General features: G+C 46.1%; 1 protein-coding gene across 1 annotated transcript in view; it reads left to right on the forward strand.

The window, feature by feature from the left end:
• ATP1A1 (ATPase Na+/K+ transporting subunit alpha 1) overlaps positions 1-6,290 on the forward strand; it is a 31,322-nt gene extending 25,032 nt beyond the window's left edge. The window contains exons 17-23 of the mRNA XM_074974473.1: positions 793-947; positions 1,976-2,099; positions 2,920-3,065; positions 3,202-3,332; positions 3,786-3,887; positions 5,053-5,144; positions 5,972-6,290. Of these exons, the coding sequence (XP_074830574.1) occupies positions 793-947; positions 1,976-2,099; positions 2,920-3,065; positions 3,202-3,332; positions 3,786-3,887; positions 5,053-5,144; positions 5,972-6,000 (779 nt within the window). The 3' untranslated portion in view covers positions 6,001-6,290. The remainder of the gene's footprint in view (positions 1-792; positions 948-1,975; positions 2,100-2,919; positions 3,066-3,201; positions 3,333-3,785; positions 3,888-5,052; positions 5,145-5,971) is intronic.
• Positions 6,291-12,172: the final 5,882 nt, after the last annotated feature.

Here is a 12,172-nt window from a genome sequence, read left to right on the forward strand (position 1 = left end):
AACCTACCCAAGCAGGAAATTCTACCCCCAAAAAAGTCATTGGGGTCTGTACTTAATCTAGGTTAAGGGTTTCCCCTGGCTACTAAGTGAAGGGATTCCAAGGCTAGGGCTAGGCCTGAAGCCTGTTGTAAGGTAGGGGGCTCCCCGAGCTAGGATTAGGGTTACTAAGGGTATGCCTGCTCAGCAAAGAAAAACCTATTGCTGGCGTATGCCAACTAGCTGGGGCTTGCGGGCCTCCAGATCTTTTTACTGCTGTGTAGACTTCCGTGCCTGGGCTGGAGTGAGTTAACTCGTTATCTCCCTTCTGTTCTCTAATATCAGTGTTGGTAGCTGTGGAAGTAAGGATCCTGAATTTTATCTGGCTGTTCACCTCCAGCAGAAGTGAAATGGAAGGCAGTCCAGCCATAGGGCTTTCCTCTCCCCATGCCTGCTGTTGAATCCCCAGCCACAGCTACTTGCGATGCCGGAAAAGTGTTGGGTTTTGAGAGGGCATTGGCAGTTGGAAGTGGGCTCACAGGAACAGTTATGTCTGATTCCCCCCAGTGAACTCGAAAATGAGGTGGTTTCCTTTCTCCATATTCAGTGGAACCTGCTGGTGGTGAACTGAGATAGTGATACTGCCTTCATGATGACTTGAATAGAATACCTGAACTTCCACTGCACTGCAGTTCTGCTTGTGATAGAAGCTCTGCCTGGATGGAAGACTAGTGTGTCTAGCTTTAGGAATAAAGCCTTCTGTAAGCCACCTGGCTGCCATGTGGTAGTAAAGAATCTGTATTTGTTCCTTCCTAGGTCGTCTGATCTTTGATAACCTGAAGAAATCCATTGCTTACACCTTGACCAGTAACATCCCTGAGATCACACCTTTCCTAATCTTCATCATTGCTAACATCCCCCTGCCCCTAGGAACAGTCACGATTCTCTGCATTGACTTGGGCACTGACATGGTAAATACCTTAAAATACCAGGGGTACATATGGGTTCTACATAGCCCTAAAGAACTTCACATTCAAGAGAACATGGAACCAGCTTGTTTCTTAGCCCTGTAACATAGCTGGTCACTAGATACTCTTTCCATAGCCCAGTTTACCTGTCTCCTGAGAATCAAAGCTTGATGGCTTACAGAATGTTTTTTGATCCTCTCTAAGGACCAATAGAAGGGCAAGGTACTACATATAGGCCCTCAATCTAACTTCATTATTTGGCAACAGGCCTGTATGTTTCTTGGTCACAATAATGCAGAGGTGGGCAAACTATGGCCCGCGGGCCACATCCGGCCCACAGGACCATCCTGCCCTGCCCCTGAGCTCCCAGCTGGGGAGGCTAGTCCCCAGCCCCTCCCCTGCTGTCCCCACTACCCCCTTAGCATCAGGTCGTCATCACCACACCGCCAGCACTCTGGTCCACCGCTCCTGCTGGGGAGCGCGGCGGCGTGGCTGCGAGATCCTGCCGCTCTGAGCGGCATAGTAAGGGAGCAGGGGTTGGATAAGGGGCAGGGAGTTCTGGGGGGCAGTCAGGACAGGGAGCAGGGGGCAGTTGGATGGGGCAGAGGTTTGGGATGGGGGTCAGTCAGGAGACAGAGCAGGGGGGTTGGATTAGGGAGTGGGAGTCCCAGGGGGCCTGTCAGGGGGCGGGAGGATGGATAGGAGTTAGGGGACAGGGAGCCAGTCGTGCAGTTAGGGGCGGGTGGTCAGGGGACAAGGAGCAGGGGGGGTGGATGGGTTGGAGGGTCTGAGGGGGGCAGTCGGGGGTGGGAAGTGGTAGGGGGAGGGGGCCAGGCTGTTTGGGGTGGCACAGCCTTCCCTACCCAGCCCTCCATACAGTTTCGCTACCCGGATGTGGCCCTCGGGCCAAAAGTTTGCCCACCCCTGCTATAATGGGACAGAGGGGAAGCCATCCACTCCTTTTTGAAAATAGAAAAGCTTGTTGTTTTCAAAGCTCCCTAGTATGCCAACTCTTATCCTCCACCCCAAAGGTTCCTGCTATCTCCTTGGCATATGAGCAAGCTGAGAGTGATATCATGAAGAGACAGCCCAGAAACTCCAAAACGGACAAGCTAGTGAACGAGAGACTGATCAGTATGGCCTATGGGCAGATTGGTAAGATGCTGCTTCGTCCCATCCATTGGGACTATGCTCGGCACTGATGAGGCTGGCTTGGCCTCAAGGAGGATTGTGCAATCAGTCTAGGGCTGTAGCTGCTACCATGTTTTTTGTAGTGTACAGGCTTTTGGCCATGTAGGCCATATTGTATTTGGGAAGCCGGAAATTCAAGCTTTTAAGAGACCTTCAGGCAATTGCACATGGTGGCTTGTGCAGCTTACTTCATCCACTGAATCACTTTCACAGTAATTTTATTTAATTACACAGCACTGCTAAGTGGCTGGCAGCCAGCTAGTTCTCCTTGGGTTCAGACTTGTTTGGAGGAACATAGAACCCATTGTTAGTTTAATTAGAAGTAAAAGATTCTCTCCAGTATATCCCTGTACACATATCATTAGAGGCTGGATGAAAGGAAGTACAAAGATGTGCTACAGTTCACAGGGTGGTTAATTGCAGCAGACCTTGAAGCTTCATAAATGTAGCTGTTGGTGGGGAACATGGGATGAGGCTTAAAATGGGTGTTTTTATCCTGTGTCCCTAATCCAGAGTTTTGGGCCTTTACAGTAAAGTATGGAACATGGGTAACCTTACAAAATTGGGGACATTTTCCTTGGGGAGGGGGAAGGAACAGATGTTGGATGGTGGTCAAAGGAACAAAATCTTGTAACTACAGAAATGCAAATTTCCTGTAGAGAGGGGTCAGGTAAATGAGGAAATTAATGTCCCTGTAAGAGACAACTCATGTCTAGCAAATCACTTCTCATGACCATGTTTCACAGATTGCATAGCTTTATCTGTCACTTTCTAATCCAATCAGGTATGATCCAGGCCCTTGGAGGCTTCTTCACGTACTTTGTAATCCTAGCCGAGAATGGGTTCTTGCCCTCCGCCTTGTTAGGGATCAGAGTGAAATGGGATGACCGGTGGGTGAATGATGTGGAGGACAGCTATGGGCAGCAGTGGGTAAGTTTGAGCACAGCAAGGGGGCTGCAAGCCAAATTACTAATGTTCATATCCTGCATTGGGATACAAGTAGATCTGCACATGGAATGGATAAGGTGAATGTATAAGAACTAATGCTCTTCCTTCTCATTTCCAGACCTACGAACAGAGGAAAATTGTGGAGTTCACTTGCCACACAGCCTTCTTTGTCAGCATTGTGGTAGTGCAGTGGGCAGACTTGGTCATCTGTAAGACCAGAAGGAATTCAGTCTTTCAGCAGGGGATGAAGTAAGTGGTGTGGGATGGAAAGGTTTTAAGGAGGAGTCCGTATGCCGCTATAGCAGAGCGGCCCAGCATTATATGGAAGTGTATCTCAGCAAGCACCAGACAATTTAAATTAGGTGCATTAATAGTGGCGTAGTGCTGATTAGGTGCATTAATGGGTCAAGTAGAGAGGCTTATGGCTTCTGAGCAATCCACAGATCTCTGTGATCAGACAGGATGTGATTAGGTGGACAACTGATTTTCTCTGATCCTTGGCTGTAAGAACATCTGAAGATAACCCAGTCTCAAATATTGTCTGCGTTGTGAAGGCCATGTGAAGAGAAGGGTGAAATAAAGAGGGTATAATTCCATAACTGTTTTTGTACAAAGAATATCCTAGCAAATCAGATTCCCCAGTGAAAATCTGCATGTTTGGTGAGGAAGATGCCTTGGCACTAACTTTTCTGTCTTTCCTAGGAACAAGATCTTAATATTTGGTCTCTTTGAGGAGACTGCCCTGGCTGCCTTCCTCTCTTATTGTCCTGGCATGGATGTCGCCTTAAGGATGTTTCCACTGAAGTAAGTCATGTCTTGATATTTCAGCTCACGGTTACTCCCCAACAGTTGCAAGAGAACAAACTTATTGCTAAGATGTGATTGCATAAATGGACTCTCCCAAGAGTTTGAGTAGCTTGTAAAATGTAGCTCTCCACTGGGTCGAGATTGGAGAATGACCTCTTAAGTCACCCACCAGAAGTCTCTCTGTTTAGCTTGCCTTGCCCACGAGAAATCAATCAATCTCTCCCCCACCCCCACCCCACCCCCTTAGCATGTGACCATGATGAAGGAATCTCTTCAAAGCACAGGGCTTGCCCACAGACAAGTTGTACCACTTCACCTATGCCAGTGTAGTTAAGCAGCACAACTCCCTAGGGTGTCTGCAGTTACACTAGTAGAGTTTATTCATGTGCAGGAAGGGGAATAGCTCCTCTATCCAAAATAGTTAGTGCTTTGAGATCCTCAGATGAAAGGTACTATGGGTGACTTGTCAGTCTGTAGAACTCCCTTCCCCAGTTGCTGAAGTGCAGCCCTCTGCTGCAGTGGGTTGTGGCATCAAGGCAGGAAGTGGAAAATATATCCTGTATCTGACTGAAACCAGAATGGGGAATTTAGCAGCAGAATGAAGTTGAATTTCTCCAAAACTAAACCACCACTTACAATTACCCCATGTAGTCTCAATGAGAAAATAACTGGGACTTTTAAAACTACAAAAGCTGGCATTCCCAGCAGTACGGTGTCACCCAGTGTGATGCTGAGGCACTGGTGTCACTTCTGCAGCTCTTAGATTTGATAGTCTCCCATGTGATTTGGCTTGTGCAGTGATAGCTTGGCTTCAGAAGGCTATAGGTTCAAAGGTTACCTGTGCTTGGAAGGAAATCTTCCTAGATCAGTGTGGTGGGGTGGGAGGAGCTAGTACTAAATGGGACAAAGGTGCAGCAGAATCTTTCTTTGAAATCTTTATCTGGGATCAGATAAGTTTTCTGTGGGAAAACTCAGTGGTGGTTCTTGGTTCAGCAGAGCCCCTAGCAGAAGCTGCTGTATTGGCAGGTCTGGACTTGCCGCCATTCAGTGATCTACACAATTCGTCGCATAAATGCAAAGATCTGCTGCCAAATGCCAGTTAATGAATCTTTCTGCAATATACTGTCTGTATTCTTACTCATGTCTCCTTTCCCCGAAACAGACCAACCTGGTGGTTCTGTGCCTTCCCATACTCTCTCCTTATCTTCGTGTATGATGAAGTCAGAAAACTAATAATCAGACGCAGCCCTGGAGGTAAGAAGATATGGTTCCAGTGAACTGAGCACTGTTACATATGCCGTACAAATCCCAGCCCTGTTGAGCAGTGTGTTCTTAGTCTCTGGGCATCAGGGCACAACGTTGCAATGCTGGAGAGGGAATCCACAGTTGCCATTTCACATATATCCCATTGCATATAGGGGTTGAAATTTCAGAGTTACACTGTCACTTCATGTCTTTAAAATGAGATTACAGTAATTATAAAATGTGATCAGACTCAAATTAGGGACAATACCAATTGAATAGTGATACTTAATCTTGAAGCCCAGTTCTTCCTGTGTGTGAATGTGCCATAGGCAAAATTCATCTGAATTTGTCCCTTATCACTGTTCTGGTGTCATCACTAACAAAGTACTGATTCAGTATTTTGTTCCCCGTCTTGCCACTGCCGCGCCCCCCCCCCCCCCAAAAAAAAATCCTTGTTCTAGCTGAACAGCATGAAGGGCAGTGAACTGCAAAGGGGGTAAGAACTACCCTGAAGACTTACTACTGTGACCTTAATCTCTCTAATATCTGAGTTCTTAATATGTTCAGATTATGAAATGCTCCAAGGGAAAGGAAAGAGATGGGGGGGGAGGTATTTCCACACTACTAGAAAATAATGGTTCGTGTTTGTCTAGCTCAGGGAAGTCAGAGCAGTTTGAAAATTGCAAGTCATCAAGTATTTTGAAAGACTTTCCATTACAGCAAGGTCACTTAATCTTGTATTGACATTCATTTGTGCTACTGCGTTCAGAAGTTTAATGGACAAGCTGAGCTGCTTCATGAGATTGACTTAGTTCTTTCTTTCTCTCTTTTTGTAGGTTGGGTGGAAAAGGAAACATACTACTAATTTAACTGCAAAACCACATTCCGTGCACAGCACAGCCCTCCATCTCCCCTGTGTATGTGTACTTTCAGCATTTGAATGCAGAGTTGTGCCCTGAAAGGAACGAAATGAAGAACAAAGTGAACCCGAAGAAACGTGGACTGGCGGAGAAAGGGGGAGGGAGTTTCTTTGACATATCAGTCTACGGCGATGAAAGGCGGGAGTAGTTTTTATGTGCCTTTTTTTTTTTAAAGGAGAGAAATGTTAAGATTTTATATTTGGATTTTTACAAATAAAGATGGATTATAACAGGATGCTGCTTGTGTGTATTAGTGCTTGTATCACAGCAGCGTATGGATAAGAGTGTTCAAAACCCATGGAGCTCCAGACGTTTGCTCCTGGTATGTTCTGCTCCGCCATGATCCAAGCAACTCAGCTTCTCTACTGGAGCAATTCTACGCTGGCACCTGTTGCCACCATATTTTAAATTCTGCTCTGTAACAGGTTTGTAATTCAGATTCCTGACAGGAAGCTATGTGGTTCATAAAACTCTTTGGGGATCACCTAAGTCAAAAAGCCACCTTGCATCTTCCTCCTTTTCCCCCTCTCCCAATATAATTGGAGCAGCTTTCATGGCTGCTCTTTTTTTTTTTTTTTTTTTTTTTAATATTGAGACTTGCTTCTCTTCTCCCCACCCAACCCCAAAACAAAATCCCTAAGGGGAATTCTACCTCTTGATTTTCTTCCTTCATGGTTTGTTTCTGCTAATTGCCCAATGTACTCCCCACTCTCCTCGCTAGAATTCAAACAGCCTTTCCCAGGCACTGCAAGCTGCTGCTTCCAGACTCGGCCTCTTGAGATCCTCCCTATAAGTCCAGAAAAATGCTTCATGGGGCAGGGAGGGTCCGCTGAAGTTCAGGGCTCATGCCTGAGGAGTTCAACATGGACTTCTGTACAGTGCACTAAGAACTGGAAAGAAAACTGCCCATGGGGGAGGGGAGGAGGGATCTGGGTTCTAAGCATCACTTGCTGTGTAACCACTTCACTGCCTACTGCCCATCTACAAAAAGGGACAAATCTCTTTAAATGAAAGGTGGCAGAGAATTGCGAAGTATGTTACCAAGGTAACTCCCTGGAGCCTTCTCTCTGCATCTGATGAAATGAGAGAGATCATACCCAGCCACATCCACTTTAAATGACCTAAACAACGGGGCTTTCACCTTTCTTTGTGGAGGGAAGGAACTACCTCAGGATCTTGGATCCCAGAATTTTTCCTGATCAGCTTTTTAATGGCCCCTGTACTGAAATTTCCTGGTATTTATAAACAATGCTGAGCTGCTAGCTACACCCCAGATAGCTGGGAGCTCAAGATTAGAGTCCATATTTAAAGAGAATTCTGAAGTTCAATCTGAAGTAGAAATAACCAATATCCAACATACATAATTCAGTTGGAATGAACTGGTAAAGGTAGCCATGGCTTGGCATATATGGGAGGGGTGGGTTGTTTGGTTGGGGGGGAATGGGGCTGGGAGTTGTACAGGGCAGGGGTTAGTTAAAGAATTGGGGGAGGGGGGTGAAGGGGAAGCTAAGCAGAGTAGGAAACAAGCCCCACAGGGAAGAGTAGGATCAATGAGTTCTCAGGATGGCTTTGCAAATGCCTCAGAATTCCAGTCTGAACAATGCTTTAAACTTTTAATGCTAATCCTAAAATGGAGTGAAGGCTGAGTGCACATGGCACTGAAACTTAAGAATGGTGCAGTTTTTGAAATGAAACTCCTACAACCCTCCCCCCCCCAATGTTGGAAAGACTGAAGATTGAAAGTGTGGAACTGCACTGTTAAAACTTAGCTTTAACTCTAATCTCATCTCTGGGAACAACCAAAGAAGCTTAGAATCAAAGGGGTATGTTAGTCTGGAGCTTAGAAAATACTAACAAGCAAATTCACTGTATCAGTGTCCCCTCCCAAAATGAAGAGCACATCCCAGTAAACTCACTTCTGCTTAGTAGTTAGAAATACCATGGTATGCACTCACTATTCCTCTTGCGTTTACATTGCAAACTCCCATGATACCTGCACGGCCTATGTGCTTAGCCACTTGTGAATCCAAAATATCTACAGTGGAGATGATGGGTAGATTCATTGTTCTGAACGGATATGTATGTGCCTCCAAACATGGATGGTGCAGAGCTGTGCCCAGAATGCTGAAATTACAGGACTTGCAAGGTGAGAGTATAGGGCAATGTGATAGCAAAAAAAAAAAAAAGTATATGTAAAATCTGGTGTGCTATGCTAACACTGGACAGCACCTGCAATCTGTGTAAATCGTGTGTGTGTGTGTGTGTGTTTAGGTTAGGATAGGATAGGATATCCAGTGTGTGGATTCTTCAAGCTCATACAGAAATAACAAAATGTGTGTAAGCAAAATCTTTACTTCAGTAATACTGTCTTACAAAGGTGATGAGTGATGGCACATGAGAAGTTGGCAGTGGTGGGAAGGCAGAGGTCAGGTTATTTTAGATATGTCTTTGCTTTCCAGTGTCTAGATTTTAATTAAAACTTAAACTGGATTTCCTGGCTGGCTGAAGCTTGAGTTTTCGAAACACAATGTTCTCTTTACTTTGGTTCTGTGTCTGCTCCATTGTCATTCAGGCTTTGAAATCCACAGTGTAGGGCCCAATCACCCAGCTCCAGCAAGCTCCACAGCTAGGATGGAGCCACATCTTTCTCCATCTAAACACAGGCTAACAGGCAAAGAATCTGATTTTGACTGTGGATTAAGCCATTTAGAGCTTTGTGCTTAGTAACCCCATTTCTTGACTCTAACCTGGAAGTTAACTGGCAGCCAGCGCATGGTGCCAAGGATTGTTGTACTAGCCCCTGTGTGGTCACGATCTCGCTAGCCAACTACTTGAAGCTTGACTCCCGGCAGAGCACATTGCAGTTGTGTAGACGAGGTTGCAAAAGTGTGAGGGAGTGATGAGCGCTGCATCAGTGAGGAAAGGATGCAATCTGTCAGAGTTCAGGGCAACTGCTCCTGTATTTCCCCTCAGTGGTTCAGCAAAGGCACCCACCCTCAGCTTCCAGCTCCCCACCTATTGCCTTTCTCGGTGGAGGCACACATCTTTCCCTTCTCGCCAGGGTATTTCTGGTCTGCACGGTTCCCTGCCTTCCTGGCATATTTCCAGCAGCCGTTCTGCCTAAACAGCCCTGCTGGCTTTCTCTTCAGAGACTGATACCAGTGATTTACCACACAGCACTTCCTATGTCAGTCTTCTTTAGTCTTAAGGTGGTGAGCATTATGGAGAAAAATGTATTAAAACAATGAGACCCTGCATGAGTGCTAATAAGCTTACCAGAGATCATACTACCCTAGGGGTTTCTGAGTGGTCACAAGTCCATCACAGCTTCTGCCCAGAACAAGCACCCAGTCTTATGAGACCTCAGTAGACCAAGTCCTTCCAATAATCCCCCCAGAATTGGGGCCCCTCTGTGGACCAGGGTGTCTTGTCTGTTTGCTGGATCAGTAAAAAGGCCCCGAGTCACCTAAACTCAGACATTTTATGATCCAAAATTCTTTTCTATGGCTGTTGGTCTCTGGAGAATCTCATTTGGAGAGCTAGGCATATACTAGGTCAGAGGGCTTCAAAGGCTGATGATGGAGGAAGGTCATTAACATTCCCCTCCGCCTCACTGCTGGAGAAGGTACATAGATTGCCACAACACCACATACACAATGGCATTTTTAATACAATGTACCTGAAGAGTATTAACTCTAATTTAAAAAGGGTTCAGTTAATTCCGTAAACTTTCTTAATTCCACAGGGTTTGTTCAAGGATATTGTCACTCTACAGGGGCAGCCAGGGGCCATGGCCCCATCACTTTTAAAAGTGAGCGGGCTATGCTGTCACACTTTTTACTTGCTGTCAGGGTTCCCTCCCCACTCTGAACTCTGGGTTACAGATGTGGGGACCTGCATGAAAGATCCCCTAAGCTTATCTCTACCAGCTTAGGTTAAAAGCTTCCCAAGGCACATATTCTTCCTTGTCCTTGGAACAGTATCACTGCCACCACCAAGTGAGTTAAACAGCAATTTAGGAAAAGGACCACTTGGCGTTCCTGTTTCCCTAAAAAATATTCCCCCCCACCCCCAAGCCCCTTCACCCCCTTTCCTGGGGAGGCTTGAGAGTAAACAAGGTGAGCACAAACCAGACCCTTGGGGTTTTAGGACACTAAAAACCCCACTCAGGTTCTTAAAAGCAGAACTTTATTATAAAGAAAAAGCAAAAGAAGCACCTCAGGATGGAAGGTAACTTTACAGGGTAATCAGATTCAAAACACAGAGGATTCCCCTGTAGGCAAAACTTTAGTTACAAAAAAAACAGGAATAAACCTCCCTCTTAGCCTAGGGAAAATTCACAAGCTAAAACAAAAGCTAATCTAATGCATTTCCTTCCTATTAATTAAAATTTGTAATCTTAGATTCTTTGTTCAGGTATGGCTTTAGGAGATGTATTTTTCCCTGCCCTGGTTCCTTGCTGACCTGGAAAGAGAACACACAAACACAAAACAAAAGCCTTCCCCCACAGATTTGAAAGTATTTTCTCCCCTTATTGGTCCTTTTGGTCAGGTGCCAACCAGGTTATCTGAGCTTCTTAACCCTTACAGGTAAAGGAGGGATTTTATGCTACCCTTAGCTGTGTGTTTGACACCTGCCTTAAGGGTGAGTGACGTGGGGAGGGGGTAGAGAGGAGAGAGTGCGGGTGGGGCCTTAGGGGAAGAGGTGAAGTGGGAGTGGGGCCTTGTTGCGATGGGGCAGGTCCACAGTTCAGGTGCTGGTGGCTCCCCCATGTCTAGGGAGCTTCCAGGGGGTCTGTCACACTGAGGAGTTTTTCTCTGAGAAGCCACACAGAGGAGAGCCCAGTAAAATCCACTCGGATTGAAAGCCACTTTGACGTTATCACTTTAATCTTTCTTACCCCCATTGAGCCTCCCTGGCTTTCATCCAGGTCCCTACTCCTGGCAGACATTGGGCCTCAAAGGAAACATCATCCTCTTGGTCCTGCGACAACACAGTGTAGCGCTGAATCAGACACTAGTCCAGAACGTGTCTCAATCTTCCCCAGCAGCTTCACATAAATATTGACTAGGACAAGGCCTGAGCCTGAGCCGTGTAGACCTCCATACCAGAGACCATGGGGAGGAGACAGTTGCCCAACACCACTCTGAAATGTCTCCAAAAGCCAAGCAGGGCCCCACTTTAAAGTGAGTCTCCCAACTTCTGACAGTCATGTCACTTCACGCTCAACAATATGGAAGGGCACTGAAAGATCTAGTCACACAAGCAAAGAGAGCTTGCTGAGCTTTGTCTAATGGCCTGAGGGAACCACTGACCACCGAGACAGGGATAAACAATGGCACTAGCAGCTGCCCAAATCCAAAGCTACCTGATGCTAAAGCATCTCGAGTTAGGAATCAAAAACAGCTGCTTCAGCTTCCTTACATATAGTCCCCGTTGTCTCTTCCCTGCCAACTACCCCACAGAGCTGCCTTTCCAGCTCTGTGATAAGAGCTGGTGGGAATTTTCTGACTCCATGATGTTTTTGAAAAATTCCAAGTCATCAAAACTTGTTGAGGGAATGCCTCAGTTTTGGTAAGACTTTCTCCGGTCCAGGATGGAATTTCTAGTCACACCCAGAAAGAGAGAGAGCCCAGACTAAAGGCTGCATCTCCCACCTCCCAAGTGAGTGCCCTAACCACCAGAATGGAGGGCTGAGAAATCTGGCCCATGTGACCATTAAATGTACAGGGCTGATCATGTGGCCTTCAGGCTTTTCAGCTTGGCCATGCCACATCCTGCATAAAGAGCAAATGTAAAGATTGCCGCTGCAGGGTACTTGACTCAGTCAGCCCTGTGTTTGGCAACTGTCCCGTTCCACGGACTCATTTTTGGGCTTGGTTTCTTGGATGCCCTTTTGCATTTTGCAAAAGATTATTTCAATGACAAAGGGTGCCTCAGGGGTGTTTGTGTGTGTGTGGTGCTTCCTTTGTACAGATGAACCTCATGAATTCCTAGGCGTTGGCCTAATCGATGAATAGACCCATTGTAATCTTCAAACCTTTAAAAACAAGAAACTTTATTGGCAATATCCATCTCATAGGAAGTATGGGACTGAATAGTGTCCTGTGAGAAAAG

Source organism: Natator depressus, chromosome 1 (genome assembly GCF_965152275.1).
Source record: "Natator depressus isolate rNatDep1 chromosome 1, rNatDep2.hap1, whole genome shotgun sequence".
NCBI classification, from domain to species: domain Eukaryota; kingdom Metazoa; phylum Chordata; order Testudines; family Cheloniidae; genus Natator; species Natator depressus.